Source organism: Syngnathus scovelli, chromosome 6, assembly GCF_024217435.2.
Source record: "Syngnathus scovelli strain Florida chromosome 6, RoL_Ssco_1.2, whole genome shotgun sequence".
Lineage (NCBI taxonomy): Eukaryota > Metazoa > Chordata > Actinopteri > Syngnathiformes > Syngnathidae > Syngnathus > Syngnathus scovelli.
In genome coordinates, this window is record NC_090852.1 from 14399109 (window position 1) to 14416465 (window position 17357).

General features: G+C 38.4%; 1 protein-coding gene across 1 annotated transcript; it reads right to left on the reverse strand.

Annotated features, from left to right (window-relative positions):
- Positions 1-6896: 6896 nt before the first annotated feature.
- parvaa (parvin, alpha a) lies at positions 6897-17233 on the reverse strand. The gene is made up of 13 exons (XM_049724369.1): positions 16928-17233; positions 14138-14227; positions 13619-13689; positions 13067-13169; positions 12742-12882; positions 11900-12015; positions 11696-11754; positions 10203-10222; positions 10035-10096; positions 9572-9640; positions 9275-9376; positions 8368-8440; positions 6897-8020 (listed from the first exon to the last, which is right to left on the reverse strand). Exons 1-13 carry the CDS (start codon positions 17064-17066, stop codon positions 7944-7946), a joined length of 1122 nt encoding a protein of 373 aa, XP_049580326.1. The 5' UTR covers positions 17067-17233; the 3' UTR covers positions 6897-7943.
- Between the last annotated feature and the right edge of the window lie 124 nt (positions 17234-17357).

Here is a 17357-nt window from a genome sequence, read left to right on the forward strand (position 1 = left end):
GGCAGATTTCAATCATTGATGAATTAAAAAAAACAAAAAAAAGCCCCGCCCACTACGCTGCTTCAATACAAACTTGAGCCAGCAGCAGCAGGAAGTCAGTCAAAACACAAACACACACTAAGGATAATGCCAAAAGCAAGACGTATTATGACACACACATTTAGTTGATTTCAGAATTGAACCACTATGACAGATGATTTGTCATTTTAGGGTTTTAATTTAAAGCTCTTGCTCGTATTTAAAGAAATCTGTGTAACTGCTTCATCTGGGGGCAAAATTGTTTCTGTGCCACTGATAATAAAGTTCTATTCTGTTCTGTTCTATTTTATTTTCCGCTCTGACCTTTCCAATTGTTTGTGAAACCCCATTGCGTCATCCAGATCACAAGTAAACTCTTTCTTAGGGCCATAATAGTGTCAACTGAGATTCCTTCTGCCACTTAAGAACATTGCCATCTGCCGAGGACAGTAAGGACATATTTAATTGAAGTTAGTGCTTTTCAGCTCTTCATAACACTTTTATTGAGAAGTGAAGATAATCACATTTGCCACACATACATAGTATCTGTATGATGCCAAGTGTTACGGTTTGGTCCTGCTTTGTTACAGGCAATTGCAATGTGTTCGACTGTTTCGGGAAAGTAAAATAAAAAAAAAGCGAGTGAGTGGCTATCCCGCACTTGGCGTTGCAACCAAGTGTAACCCTATGAACAGCATTTAGATTAAAAATATAATACACAGCCACACACAGAAATGCATTTATTACAAACAAAATTGACATTGTATTGAATAAATTAAGGATGAAAACTATTGAAAGAAAGAGATTATGTTGTTCATATTTTTTTCTGTTGCTATGCTTTGGTTTTGGCTCATGGGCCAACGTTGTGGCCATAAAAGCAAATTATGGAAAATCTGACTCAATTAGTGGGATCCCTGAACTTTTTTTTCCCCCTCATTAAGACTTTCCCATCTTGCGAAGATAAAGACATTCGACTCCATTTGCCAAAGCTATTTTGCCAGATATGACACAAAGCAGGCTTGCTGCATAAGAAACATCTGTAACGACAAACCTGTATTTGAAGTAGTAAATCCAGTTTTCATTTTCTTAGAATCTGGAAGTTCTGTATGTAACATATGCAAATGCCAAAGCACATTATCTGAAATATACTTGCTCTTTTGTCTCCAAAATATGTAAATATAATAAGCCAAAATAATGAAAACAGCTGATTATACTCTACAAAATCAATTCAGAGAGAGAGAGAGAGAGAGAGAGAGAGAGAGAGAGAGAGAGAGAGAGAGAGAGAGAGAGAGAGAGAGAGAGTTTAGTTCAGGGGTCGGGAACCTATGGCTCGCGAGGCAGATATGGCTCTTTTGGCCAAAAATTGTTAGTCTTAATTGAAATACATGCATTTAATTGTATTAAACATGTTGTTGTTGTTTTTTTAAATGGTATGGCTCTCATGGGAATTTTTTTTTTTTTTAAATGGGCATTATGGCTGTCCGCCAAAAAGGTTCCCGACCTCTGGTGTAGTTGAACAGGATGCAGAGAGATTGTCAATCATTTACAAGCTGCGCTGTGAAAGCTGTTATGTATTTTGTAACTTGTGAATTTAGAGTAAGTTTCAGCAAAAGGTAGAATTTGATTTCATCTCAGCTATAAATTACAATGTATAATAAAAAACATTGTTCAAGCTTGTATTGATCAAACTTAAAACGAAAAAAATAAACTCATGAAAGCTGATATACTCCCAAAAAATATATATATTTTTTTTTTTATCCAGCATCAAAAAATACATTCTGTGACATATGGTAAAACCATTTATATTATATAATGATATTATATTATTAATATTCTAATTTCCATTTTTCAGGTGCCTGAGTATCTGTAACAGGGTTGCAAAAAGCAGAAAATGTGAGCTACGAAACGTAACAAACAAACAAATGGTCTGTTTTTCAAAAATGTTGATGAAATTCATAAAAAAATTGGAATACCTCATGTGTGTAATTTTTGTGTAATGTTTTTTTTTTTTTTTTACATGCTTGTGGGAAATGGAAAATCTTGAAAATAAATAGCAATAAATAAAATGAAATTACGTTCTTAAAATACACCTTTTAGTTTTTCCTTTGAGTATGCTACACCCATTAACTGCTACGCCGGCTACCAAGAAGATGCTTTTATCTGACATTTTGAAGCCCTGCTCACTGTTTAAGCTGTATATGAAATGCACACTTATTTTGTGTGACTTTACTGTATGTGCCCCCCATGAAAAGGAATGCACAGCAGGGAGCCACTGCCCTAACCAGAAAATCTTCTTTCTCTCTTGCTCTGCAGATCTCTGAATGCAGCAAGCGGTCGCCCCATAAAGGAGTTGTTGTCTATTACTAAGCTCTGCCTATCTCAGGTTTCATTCCCTCAGGCCAAGCTGGACTGTCATCTCCCTAAAGGGAGGGGCTGTGACATACAACAAACACAGATATGCCAGGGTCACAGCCTGGAACACCTACTGAAACCCTACACCACAAGCACATAGCAGAGCCGGCCGGAGCAGCCACACTCTTGCATTCCACCCTGCAGCATGTTTAGAAGAAATATTCACGGATTCACACATACATATCCGTATGCAGCTGAGTCACACGAGATATATATATATATATATATATATATATATATATATATATATATATATATATATATATACCGTAAATTCCGGACTATAAGCCGCACCGGACTATAAGCCGCACCAGCTAAAATTCAGGGATATTTTAGTTTTTTTCTTACATAAGCTGCACCGGACTATAAGCCGCACGTGCACATGAGTTTTTTACAAAGAAAGACAGGACACAGAAAGTCGTAAAAATCCATAAATACGCCGCGCCGCCATTTAAGCCTCAGGGTTCAAAGTAACCTGAATAAAATGCATTAAAAGTTCACATTCATTACAACTTGTTTTTGGTGAGCAAAATGTCAGAACAATTTAATTTAAATGCTGATTGATTGGGTTTTAATACAGTTCAGATGGTCCAAACAGCGCCACTGCTTTGTGTAATCTCTAAGAGAAAGGGTTTAGAGCCCTTTGACGCAGGTCACCTAGCGTGCATTCCTACTAAAGCTCATAATAGTCACAAGCAACACAGCCAGAATAAGTAGCGGCCATAGTAGTGTTTCAAAATAGTATTTTTGTTGTTGTTTTGTTCTTCAAGATACCGCACAACAGTGGTCCACAGCCTTTTTGCGAGTGTATAAAAGTGATCAAGTCATCACAAAAATCATGAAAAAAATCGCATATAAGCCGCACCTGACTATAAGCCGCAGGGTTCAAAATTTTGGAAAAAAGTCGCGGCTTATAGTCCAGAAATTACGGTATATATATATATATATATATATACTTTATATGACTATAAACCCAGGGTTCAAAGCTTTTGCAAATATATATATATACAAATATATATATATATATATATATATATATATATATATATATATATATATATATATATATATATACTTTATATGACTATAAACCCAGGGTTCAAAGCTTTTGCAAAAACTAGCGGCTTATAGTCCGGAAAATACGAGATTTGTATGTGTAAGCAGTAGGAATAAATAAATTTTACTTTTTCCTACGGTCTAATTTAAAATTTTAGTTTCATGTTAGATTTCTTTCTGGGTTATTTTCATATAATTTTCACACGTTACAATTTATTCATTCATTTGTTTGTTCGTGCGGAGTTTGCATGTTCTTCCCGTGCCTGCGTGGGTTTTCTCCGGGTCCTCCGGTTTCCTCCCACATTCCAAAAACATGCTTGGTCGGCCGATTGAGCACTCCAAATTGGCCATAGGTGTGAGTGCGAGTGCAAATGGTTGTTTGTCTCTGTGTGCCCTGCAATTGGCTGACAACTGGTTTAGGGTGTTCCCCGCCTACTGCTCGATAACGGCTGGGATAGGCTCCAGCACGCCCGTGACCCCCGTGGGGACAAGTGGTACAGATAATGGATGGATGCATGTTTTGAGAATGTGGGCTGACATTCATAGACAATGTCAACCTTTTGCACTCACATGAACAGCTACACTATATGTAAATAATCACTCTTGTTCAAATGGTGAAAGCTAAAGAAATACATATTGAGAAAGTGTGGTGAGTCAAACGCGGATTAACAATAACGCATAAAAGGGAAGTCATTATTGTTCAGTCAAATGTATTGAAAAGTGGTCAGCACATTTTATAGATGATATAAAGGGTTTTAAGAAAATCATTTGATGAAAAAGTTTAGCGCACTAACACAAAGCCACTCATGTTGTTAGAAATCCACCTTGCCTAATTTTTTCTCATTTATGCCTCATTTTATTCATTAAAAGACAGCAAGAAATGAAGTTACCACCATTGCTGTGCCAGCCATGTTTGTAGCCGGCCTCAAAATCATGCACTTCAACTGCATTATAGGCCAGATTTTCTAGTTTTTGTTGATCTGATAAACCTGTTATCTGTCACATGGCAACCATATACCATAAAACAAAATAATGTGCAACATGCTCAAAAAGTCTTCCGCTAACAAGCTTCAGACTTCATTATTTCTTCCATGTTGCAGATGTAGTGCTCTACATCTACATATGGATGCATTGTTGTGCCAAATAGTTGCTGTGACTGCAGTTTAGTCAAATGTAAAAACTGCAAAGCTTGTTAAGAAGGTCACCAATAAAAGGCTGTCCTTGTTTTATGAGCCACGATAATTTGGCAAAGGTGGTAAAGTATGGCTTTAGAAGTAAACAAACAGATGGCAAATGAAAACTGAGCTATGACTAATGCTTTGCTTATACTTCAAAATGAATAAATCTGTACGTGAAATAACTAATTAAAATAACACTTGAGCAAAAATCAATCAAACTTTTATAGAATGAAATGTGCCGTGTTGCAAAAGAATGGCATTCATGAGTATTATACTGTAGTTCAAAGCCTTGAGCATTTTTTCATCCATTTGAAGAGTTTTATTATGTAGGATGCATTTTTAACCTTCACTGAAGCACCCACACTAGTGTCTGCATTTTTATACAAAATGGAGGATCATTTTATTTGCATTTATTTCCCGCTGTTTTGCATCTGTAAGTAGTGAAATGTTTTGATTTTGTGCTCATGTACTTATTTATGTAATTATTTTTGTTCAGCACATCATTTCATCAGTTGCATCTTAAGAGCGCTCTAGATATCTTGGATGGATTGTCGTCAATGCTTCTTAAGAGATAGAAAGTCATTAATGCAGCTTCAGCCTCAAGGACATGGATGGGTTCCTTTGGAAAGGCTGAATTTACAGCCATTGGTTGATCCCCTGCTAAATGTTTGTGCACAAAGCAATAAGCAAAATTTTTAATGGTTTTGTATGCAGAATTATATAGTAAGTGCGATGTTGTAGATTTTTCTGTCCATATATTTAAACTTTAGATTTTTTGTAACTGCATTTTGTCCCACACGTGACGAGTTTCATCTCAGTGAACACTAAACTTGACCACAAGGTACAGCCTTGTCTCTCTCACATTCCTGACATTTATTGGACGATAGAGCACCATGCAGATGTGAAAGATAGCATTTACGGCATTGGCCTTAAGGCTCCATTTTCATGATGGGTATTGATCAAACTGCTCAGAGGAGGAGATGGACTGAATGAACTTGTCAAAAGAGGTCAGAACCTCCTTCACTCTTCTGCTACATCTCAGAGTGGAGCCTACTGATCTAATCAGTGTTACCTTTCACGTCTTTATGTTCATGACAGGTGATCAGGGGCCACATTTGAAATAGGGATAACACTGCGCAGACCGGAGAGACCAAAGAAAAATGCCATCATGTCTTGATTCTATTCTTAGGATTCCGTCCCCCTCCTTTCATCCTCATTGTTCTTTCTGCATGCCCTAATTAATGTGTTCATTTTATTGTAGCGCAAGTGTGCTAATAGGGGCCCCCATTAGTGAGCTCTCTGAATTATTATGTTGTTATGAATGCTGTTACAAATCCTCAAGGACAATCAGGTTTTAAGAAATCTGAATCTACAGTGAAACACAGACTACTAAGATATTGGCGGTGGCATCAACCACTTTGCTTTGTATTTTTCATTTAGTTGTTTCTTCTCTAATAATATTTTACATAAAATAGACTATTGATTTAGTTTTGTATCATTGAAGAAATAAACGACCAAAAGGCTCACAGTATGATGAATATAGATATGTGAAGTTTGACAATACATTTTGTTATTGTTCCTGCAGAATTGACACTTAAATTAGATGAGAAATGTAATCCAACATTTCTATGTTTGACGAAAAATGATACTATAACGATAATCAAAACATTAAGATTGATACACTCTTGTGAGTTATTGAGCAAAAACAAGTCATGTGAAAATGACACAAGCAAATCAATCTACCCCTCTTTTAAAATGACTCAAGTAAATTGTACTTAAGTGTCTGGTAACACAAGTTTAAAAATCTCCTGTCAAGAGAAAGTGGCATTACTATGTAGTTCACAATCCCTTGTGATTCCAACAAAGCGCACTCATGATATAAATGTAACAGTATTAATACAACAAGGTCCAAACTAGCACCGAGGAATTGTTCCCTGGGCGAGGAAGCAGAGGAAATGGTAGTAACATGGTTTTCGGATCCCCCAGGATCGGTTGCATCTGAGAAGGCATTAAGCACCAGATACGGTTTCTCGAACAAAACACATCTCTGTTGCAGACATTATGTTGATTCACACACAGTTCAGATCCCATCCCACCATTATCTACACCGCTTTTCCGAATTAGTGTCAAACATGAGTTGGAGCCTGAATTTGATGACGCAGGATACACAGTGGACTAGGCAGTGAGATTTTCTGGCTTTTGTTTTTAGGAAATACAAATAGTACAGCTTGATTATGATATTGATCTATTTATTAAATGATATAGATTAAAACATAAATAGATACATGACATACCACTTGTTGGCAGCATTGACGATCAACATTTGTTGCTTAAAATGTATCGACGTTCCTGAAAGTACGGTATGATAGATCAAGATGCATGTTGCTGGCGCCAGACGGAATCCACGTCAATTTGTAAAAAGAACATCCCCGTGTGGCTTTACCAATACCAAATTGTGACATGGGAGGTTTAGATAGACGCCACCAATGTTTTTAGCACAAAATACAGAGCGATTACAGTATATGACTAATGGCAATGTGTCCTAGCTATGAAATGTATGCCATTTTAATTTAACTGCTGTGGAATGGAATGGCTGTAGTATGTGTTTGAGCTCAATGGCAGATGATTTTTTATTTTTTTTTTATGTTTTGATCCATATCTGCACAAGCAAGTGGATAACGCTTTGTATCAGCCCCTAAATGTTTGTGATTAAAAAACAGGTACAAACTTGGTTGTGCATACAAACATTTTTGAAAGCTGATCCACAAACTGGGTGCACCCAGGAGACCTTGCAGGTGGTGCAAAGCGCAGCTGGACAAAGCATAACATGAAAGGCGCAGCAATTTTGCATATTTTCCTGACGCATGCTTAGTAAATAAGTTTCAATATCTGTGCAAAAAAGTTTGGGCCTGCTTTTGCAAGGGTAACATTGCTGTGGAAGCACCATTATACTGTAGTTTCTTTCCTTAAGACACATTATATCAAGTAGTGGAAGTTTAATTAAATGCACTTCAAGAGGAGCAGAAAAGCTAGAAAAATATGACAGGATAAGTGTGTTAAATTTACAATACGTACAATGATGAAATGTGAAACATTTGAGAGATTTTTCAAATGTGTCCAAATGTGTCACACCAAGTGATGCCGCAGGGATTGTGGTCATTTGTAAAATGGCACATACAAATCCAAATAAAAACACATTGAAACAATAAATTGATGGATTTATAAGCGATAGCATGTGGTCCATTGATATAAAAAGTCTTATTTTTGTCGATTGGGCATTCAGTCTACATTCCTGTACCTGGTGAAGAGGTTGTAGAGGACACGGAGGGTTGACTTAAGGTCACAGTTCACGATATCTGAGGAAAGAAAAGGAAAACCAGTGAGACTACCATCGAGACAGATATGCATAGTAAAAGAGTTTCCCATTGTATTTTTTGCTATTGTCCAGCTTAGTTCACTTTAGTTGCTAATTATTTAACTGTCCTGTCGGTAACGAGGTATCAGAGTTGTTTTATTTTAAATGATCACAAAACCCAATAAATAGGAAAAACAATTAACAAAACAGACAATGGGTAAAAGTGTCAAAAATATGCCTTTGATTCAACAAGATAAAGACGTTTTTACAAAATTTACATTCTGAGTGGGCATTTAAGTAATTACATAACGGATGCATCAATAAGATCATCGTGTTAAAGTTTTATACCCTCAGGCCTCGGCTTTGGTCGCTCCAGACCTCCGTCCTGCATCAGCTCGAATGAGAAGGACACGTTATGTACCTACGGTGAGAGTGAACGCTGATTAAACATTAGACAAGTTGCTCACCACGCACGCACCACACCTCTGACCTCAAATATAAATTATCTACATACAGCCGCAGAAAAACGCTGCTTCCTTAGTTGACAATGTGGTACATTTTTACTAATTTTTTTAGGTTTAAACAGTTATCAATTCTAAATGTAATATAGCAATTGCCAGTATATAATGAATATAAAAATAATAATAAACCAAGATAACTACAGCTACTGTAAAAGAAAAGCATGATCCAGGTTAAGCTGCAGTATTAGTAGAGCAGAAAGGTTTGAAACAAGTTTCCCAAGCATTGTGTGTGGCCGTCTCATCTAGTAAAACAAGATGAGCTAAGTTAACAACGAGCAGGCTCCGGGGGGCATATACAAACACACGCACAAAACCGAGCCCCTGAGCCATCGCTTCAGTCTTTCCCTGCGTAGAAGAGATTACAGATGCTATGGGCTTCTGCCTGCTCTTCCAGGCCAGAAGTGTGTGCGTGTGTGTGTTTGGAGTTGTGCACATTGTATCAGGGATTGCCATTCTGCTTCACAGCTTGGCAAGGGTGGCTGGCCAAGACCGTAACAAAAGCCTACTGTGGTGTCTCCGAGGATTGCCTGTTTAGAATACCGTGGTACTAGAGAGGCCAATAGAGAGGAGAGATGGCTGTGCATTGAATGGGCTCTAAGGGAAACAGATGGCATGGAACCAAGCTTCTGAGGGCAGACCCTGATGCTCCTCAGAAAACCAGAGGATCAACTTAAAAATGTTTGTTAAAGTCTGCCACAGAGTCAAAGATTGTGATGAAAATGAGCAAACTCAACCTTCTGGTCAAAGTTTTCAGGTGTGAGGAAGAAGTTGTAGAGTGGCACAAAGTATCCCTCCAGCAGACCCATCAGCAAGACCAGATAAACACCATCTGCAAACTGACACACAGCACAGGCAGGTAAACAGACCAGCTGGCTGGTAGGAGACAATGCAAACATTGGGTGACAAGGTTTGTGGAAAAAGAGAGAAGTGATTGAAGAATACGAGACAAAAATATCACTTCACAACCCACAGTCCCAATCCCATTAAGGAGACCCCGAACAACCTCTCTGAGGTGTGTCAAGGTGTCATACCTGTGTTTCCAATTCAGACACCTCCAAGTTGAGCTTGTTCAGGTGTTTGTTCACAAACGTGATCAGTGTCTGGGAAAACACAAAGCCATTCATTGATCAGCTGCTAAATAAGTAGACGGAAAAATGAATGAGTAATATTGGTGTGCTGTACAGCTGTATGACCCCCCTCATTTTGTTTTTCTCTAAAAGCAGTGCACCCCCTCGTACAATGCTTCATTTGGAAGCAGGCTCAAGAAGCTCCACTTGGGACCGTCTCTCACAGTCCAAGACGCTTTGCTTTGAGGAGCTTAGCTCATGAAGCTATACGTGTATCTGATCCAAATTGGTGTACTTTGCTTGGTTACAAAACGTTGCTCAGAGTTGACATATTGGTGGTGAAATGTCTGCTTAAGACATTTAAGGGTTTGTCATGCAGACACCGACAGCCAAATTTATGGTCCGTGCTTCAGCAGTGCATCGCTACCTTTTTGACGACATTCAGTTTATCTGGAGCATGGTCGAACAGCGTGTCAAAAGCGTCACGTTCTGAGGGAAAACATGGATTAAATGATTAATAGCAAAAAAGGAAAATATATGACCATAATGAGAAAAAGACAACACTGGGTAATCTCTCACTGCTGTAGCAACGTACCATGTCTTCCAGAGAAAGCCCTGGAAAATTAGAACACGAGAAGAAAAAAAGTGTCAAAATAAAAAAAATCACAGGTCATTTCATGTTATTCACAATTTCACACTCGAGTCTCTATAGAATACGAGAGAATGAAAGGCGAGTGCTTCCAATTCAATCACAGAGGAATGTGGAGAATGGGAGGATTAGTTATGATTCAACAATAGACGTAGCTCTAGCATCGTAATAAGATTAACCAGAAACACAGGTACATCTCGGCTACCCAAAAAACCTGGGCATCATCAGCCGGAGGCCCAGAGTGACTCCAAACTGTAACATCATCTCAGCAGCAAAACACTGTTGGGTATTCATACAATAAATAAAAGCTCCTCTGTGTAAACAGAGGACGTACAGTATCACTCCTCGTCATCATCACGGCAGCGGTTCAAATGTCCCTGAGGAGGGGCTCTCACTACAAGGCAGGTCAGGAAGAAATCACACATTCCGTACACATATATTAAGTGTGTAATCAAGGAAAGGCAAGTCTGAGCAGTCCTCTTGGCGCTATGCTAATAACCATATTTTCACTGTGACCATGTAAAGCTCGTGCCTTTGCGTTTGCTGTTATTTCTTTTGTTGCTGCTGTCAACTCGCAAGTTTCTTGCTCCACAGCAACCCGTACGTGTGACTTGCGTGCGGACGTGTTCGAATGAGAGACTCTCTTGTAGTTTGAATACATCGCCAATACTTGACTACTTGACACAGTTCAGTATGTGTAGATTATTGATTTCATTAAAACACACGGTAAAAGGATAGATGAAAGTCCACACAAATCTCAGAAACCTCAGAATACTATCACACAGAGGCGATGAGAGGATATACTGTAAATCAATCCAATCATATGTATAGAGAAATCAATGCATGCATTGATGTGTTTTTGACCAGAGCTGGGACTGATTTAAATGCCCGTCTTTCTCAATTTAGGTTTGTGGGGTATTGCGAGTATCCCTGCATTTAAAGAAGAGGGGAAAAAAGCCGTTGTCAAATAAGGATGGATGTATTCCTAAATAAAAGGACCAAGCACGCAAAACTGGAATTATCCGTGAAGTTCAGAAGTCACTTCTTCACCTCTCTCACAAAGCTCAGTCTCGAGCACTAGTGCCATACAACTGGACAAAATACTTAAGATCCCCCCAAAAAAAATCAGTAAAAAGTTTGAATTTAGCAAACTTGATTTGTTTTTGTTTATTCAGACAGCGTGAAATCGTAATTTGAAGTTTTAAGTTGAGCGCCCGTCATTTATATTACATATTATATCCATGTCTGCCATCCTTTTGACACCATCAGCTAAATTGCTTGAAATGAAATCACTGTGGCTCCCTGCCTAACCTTCAGTGTGTGAGCCAAGACTGAAACGAAAGTTCCTAGGTAGAGGTGAAACGTTTGGTAGTTGGTGTGTCACCTGTATGCATTTGAAAGGCTTTAAAATGTTTGACTTCTTCAGTGCTATTACTTACTCTGTGTTACCAGTGATTTCTTCTTGAATTTGTCTGGATTGGAGGATGCCCTCTCTTTTCTGAAAACCAGAGATTAATGTCATTGTGATAGTAAAACGAGGTGGAACATATTTGGAAAAAAATAAACAAAGACACATAGATATGAAAGGAAAAAAATGGTGGTACAGAAATCCAAATAACAGCAGACAGAGTGTTGAAACTCACCTGGACCACGACGACTTGAATAGAAACATGGTCCGGCAATCTAATTGGTGCTCTGAAGTGTTGTGACAGTGCTACCAGGAGGTGAAGGATGGCCACGATACTCTTCGCATGAACAGCTTCATTTTGTGAAAGACAAGTTGGATAGTATTAGTGATTCATCAAATTAATATTTGGCCACGATACTCTTCGCATGAACAGCTTCATTTTGTCAAAGACAAACAAGTTGGGTAGTGTCAGTGATTCAAAAAAATTATTTGTCTGTCAAAAATCTGAATTCGTACTAGCTATAGCTGTTCCTTAAAAAAAAAAAAATTCAACCTCTAACCTATGAATGCGTTCTCCCTTTTCATTCTCTTTAAGAAATGTTAAGTTTTGTCTAGCATTTTTAATGAATTCATCTAATGGAGAAATAATACAAATGGAGACACAAAAAAATAGGAAATGATAATGACAAATAATAAACATAATTTAAACAAAAACCAGTGAAAACTACTGGCAAAAAGCATCTGACTAAAGAAAGTTTGGGCAATAAAAATCTCTCGCAAAGGAATTATTTGGCAAACATTATTCAAACTAAGAAAAAAAAACATGAAACATGACATTTTCAAAAGTAAAATAAAAGTAACTAATTGCGCAACTCTCAGATTTCTTCTGGTTACAGCAGCCTTTTTCGTTGTGGATATTGATTTAGATGAAAAGTTCTTGAATATAAAAATGAGGCTTGTAAAATTCTCTCGAGCAATTCAATTAAAATAACATAGCTGACACAGTAGCATAATATATTTAAAAAAGTGCACGAATTACAAGGATTGAATGAATAGCCTGTATGGCCTGTCACTTACAGTCGACATTCCAGCGAATGTTCCTGGTGGAAAGTTTGAGCGAGTCGTTGATCCGTTCTAAAACAGTCTGCAGTTTCTGCTTCTGTGCAATCTCTGACTGTGTCACCTCAGCCACATTGAGTTTCTCACCTTCCAGCTTCTCTGAAACCCATCATGAGCAAGCAACAGCAAGCGATTGTATATTTTTGAAGAGGGAAAAAAAAATGCAGCTTTCCAAGATGAGAAAATTGAATGCAGTGTATTGCACAACGGGTACAGATTTTGTGGGAATTTTTAAAACTTGAATACTCTATGATGATATATAAATCACAAATAATGAACTCACCAAACAGTTTCTGCAGGACCTGTCCATCATAGAGATCTTCAGCTAGATCCTTTACAATGATCCTTTCCCCAACGAGAACATCATTTATCCAGTCGATCAGTACCTATGTGAGCACAGGACAAAATATATTGGCAACGTAATGACGAGATGCCAGTTAAAACAATTTTAAGAATGAGCAATCACAGCTTGTTGATGTTTTAATTAACTACATTTCTTTGCTGTCAATAACTTTTTTTTTTTTTTTTGGAGTGCTTTTCGTTTGTCTCCATTTCGATGCTGTTATCAATTCCTTCAAGATTTTTACGCTTCTTCTTTCTTTACATTTGTTTTCTTCAATTACATCAGTTAGCGAATAATTGCATCATGCTACTACTAGTGGAGAAATATTGTGATTATATTTTATTATAAGTGACAAAGATGCCAGCCGCCCCTTCTGGCAACTCGTTCTTCACTTTCACATGTTTTTCAAAGCTTTTCTCATCATTGGTCTGCTGTTTGGTGTCAATAGATTCAGGTAAGATGTTCGAATGCTTTTTTCCTGACACCACTGACCTTCATGAGTTCTTGCAGTTTGCGGTCATTCTTGGAGTTTGGATCCACCATGGTACGCACCTCATTCTCCTCTAGAAGAAGAACATGATGTCAGTTATGCTTATCAGGGTCCATTACTGTTGATGGCAACATCTCTTTTATTTTCTTTGGAGGGATAATTGATGACCCCAGTCACTGACACAAGTTGTGACAGGGATTAGCTATTGTATCTCTAATTTTTGATTGTGAGAACACAAAGGTGTTGCAAATTGTTGGCGACTAACTGAACTGTATTTTCAAGTAAAAATGGGGCTTCATTTACCAGTTTGATATTTCCCCTACTTAGAGGCAAGTATGATATTTCTGCATGCCAAAAGCAAATCAATGCTAATATTTGCATAATCTTGAAGGCATCCCGATTAATTTAGAATGTTAGCGCAGTATTGCAGTTTGATGTTTGCAGTTCTAATTTAGTCTACGGCTTCTGAGTACTTTCTTACTATAAAAGTGTAATTGGATTGATGGGACTGATGCGAATACCTAGCATGGTGTCCTCGGGGTCAAGCTCATAGTGGGTGGGGCTGAGAGGAAGATTGATGGCATTTATCCCCTCTTCCTGAAGCTCAGACACTGGAGTGGGGGAAAAATAGAGATTACAAAGCATTACTGATGTGACTGGGTAACAAAGAAAATCAGGAATAATGCAAACATTTATCGAATCCTCATGGAAATTTTGAGTCAGACTTCTATTTATATTCTTAAAGGGGAAGTCAACCACAAAATTATCTTTGCATCAATAGGTTCTGTGCAGCCCAACTAGTCGAAACATAGTGTTCTGATTAATGTTTCGTTTTTGGAATATGAATTAAACCGGTTACCTGTTTTTATCAATCTCAGGGAGCGGCCATTTTTCTACTTGCTGTTGACTGAAAATGACATTGTTGACATTGGTGCGAGGTCTTAGGTCACAATCAGTCACGGCACACCAGTTTTTCTAAGCTGATCTGTGATTGGTTGTTACCTGAGACCTGGCAACTGTGACGTCATTTTCAGTCGGCGGCAAAAGAGAAGCATGGCAACAGAAATTCTCAGATAAACAGTAGATTGTAGCCATTGGGTTTGGAAGGGAAAACACCTTTGTTTGCCAATCACTATAATATTTATCAGGAAAGCACTTGTGGAAGACACAAAATGCTATCTTTTTAACCACAACTATTTTTGCCGTGAGTCAGAGCCAGCAAAAGACAAGCAGGGATGCTTCCTGCTTCTCAACAGGCCTTATAGCATGCCCAGCATGCCTTTTGTCTCGTTTTTTCAGATAGCTGAGGAGGTGCAACCATTCAACGGATTGATGTGATGGGAGTGCAGAGCGAACATCCTGTCAATTTGCAAACTGCATAATCAACACCATCCTAGCATCCCATACATCACTAACACACTGACTGACACACACCTTGTTAAAAATAAATAAAATAGACAATGAAAATTGAGCTTGATGAAACGTGTTTTCTGTTTTTGTTTCAAGTGGAAAAGACTACTGAATTTAAACGATTTTGAGGTGGGAGGTAGCCCTCACTTTTGAAATGTTTGATGACCCCTCCCTTCAAACATTCAGTAGCTTCAAAATGGCATTACTGAATGGACCCAATTTGTTTGTGACAATCATTTAAAAAATATTCACACAGAAGAAAAAATATGCCCATCCTGTTCGGAGTCATGTTGCCTGCGCCTCCTAGTCATGGTTACAGTTAACTGCCTTGTTCAAAGACACATCAACAGTACTCAAAACCAGACTAGCCTCAACCTGTGCTGCATTGTGGCCAGTTGATTTAGATTTTAAACGAGAACAGTACAATTGGAAAAAAGATCCAGTTCTCTTTTCTTCTGTGTCACTGTACTGTGATGTAATTGTAGTTAGCAGTGATTTAATGATAACCACTAAGACCAAATGACCACTGGATTGATCCAGAAACCTCTTGACTGTACAGTATTGTGTTTTCATGTCTGCTATGAAATACGCAATCTGGCAACAATAAACATTTGTGCTGCTTTCGGAAAAGCTAAGTGCTCCACAGCCCATGTCTGTACTGAACGTCTCCGTCGCCCAACTTGCAGAACAGCTCTCTCCCCCCAAGAACTTACCCTCCTAAAGCTGACAACAAAATTCTAAAAACACTCAGCCACAACACGGATTTGTTCTAGTTTCACTCAGCATAAAGAATGACCTCCCGTCTTGTCTTCATCAAGCACGATCGAGCTGTCATCCTTCCTAATGTTGTCGATTCCACCTTGTGATCATCTCCTCTATCTGATTCATCCTACCCTGTGCTTTCACTAGAGTACGCTAACATCTTCATCCTGTCTTCACTTGAATTCCATCTGGCCATTACTACACTTTACTATGGCAACTGACCATAAACCTCACAGTGACTTGAAATTGAATCAACGATGGGCAAAAGAACCAGTCGCCAAGGTCTTCCGTCAAATCATAAGAGGAACAACGCACGCTGTGCGAGTGTGTGTGCACACGTTTTTCATAAATTTGATGCAATAACATGCATCAAATGTGTCACAGCTGTGGAACCTTAAAATATAGACATTAAGATTCTCACCTCATATTATATACAGTAAAAGCTACAAAACAAACAGACGAATAACTCGTTTTCGAATCAGACGAGTAAAAACTGGTCAAATATTAAAAAAATGATAGTATTAAAAGTGAAGACAATTTGCAATTCTAGTAATGACACACGAATTTGATGCACAATTTGTCTTCCCGGGCCACATAAAATGACGTGGTGGGCCGTATCTGACCCCCGGGCCTTGAGTTTGACACCTGTGCATTGGAGGAAGACACAAAAAAATGCAATGATCATTAATATGAAGAGCTAGTGTGTTGTTTTGTTATTTTTCACTAATTAATAACTTTTATCAATAGTTATAACCCTTAATGATTTCACAATATTGTCATTTAACCAGCTTCCTCCTGGGTTTTAGGTTACGAGAGCTTCCATTATTATTGTTGAAAAGTGGCTGAAGGGAGGCGAGACTTGTCAGAGAGCCCAAGAAAACGTCACAAGTGAATTCTTTACCTTACATGGATAAAGACACGTAGCCCATACGTACAATATTGACAGTGATTGATATTTACTCCACGAAAATGAACAATACCACAGGGTTAATTAAACCTGTTACCTCATTAACACGCATAACATTTTGGGATTTGTCGTGGGTCACTCTTATTAGTTAGGATCATCGTCTATGTTGAAACGAGATTCATCATTTCCAGCACATAATAATTCATGGATCAATACTTTGTTGGTTGTTTACCTTCTTTAGCTTTCTTCCTCCTCGCCAGAGTCCCACCAAGTTTTCCAAGGAAAGAATCGTCTTTTTTTCTCGAAGAAGGAGATTTCGGCGTTGTCGGGGATTTGGGAGAGGACGGGGACTTCTGAGGTGAGGAAGCCATTGTCGCTATCGAGCAATAAATAAACTCGACGTTTGTGGAGTCAAACTTTCTAAACTGACGTAGATGTTGAAATTTTGTTGGGAGAAAAATCCCGGTCGACTCCCTGAAGCGGAAATGGAATTCCACAATTCCTCTTGAAGTTGGTCAGAGTTAGAGGCCCCGCCTCTCTGGAGGAACATCAGGGGAGGAAGCGGTGACCCATCGCGGAAAACGAGCTGTGGGAGCCGGACAAATGATGGAAGCCATCTCTCTCTCCATTTACTCGTTGTTTGGATCATAACAGATGGTTGA

Excerpts from the sequence above, each read along its gene's own strand:
- parvaa (XM_049724369.1), bottom strand. The coding sequence starts at position 17,066 with ATGGCTTCCTCACCTCAGAAGTCCCCGTCCTCTCCCAAATCCCCGACA. Across the intron at positions 13,170-13,618 it reads AACTGCAAGAACTCATGAAG|GTACTGATCGACTGGATAAA; the intron begins GTCAGTGGTGTC and ends GTGCTCACATAG. Across the intron at positions 12,883-13,066 it reads GGTCCTGCAGAAACTGTTTG|AGAAGCTGGAAGGTGAGAAA; the intron begins GTGAGTTCATTA and ends GATGGGTTTCAG.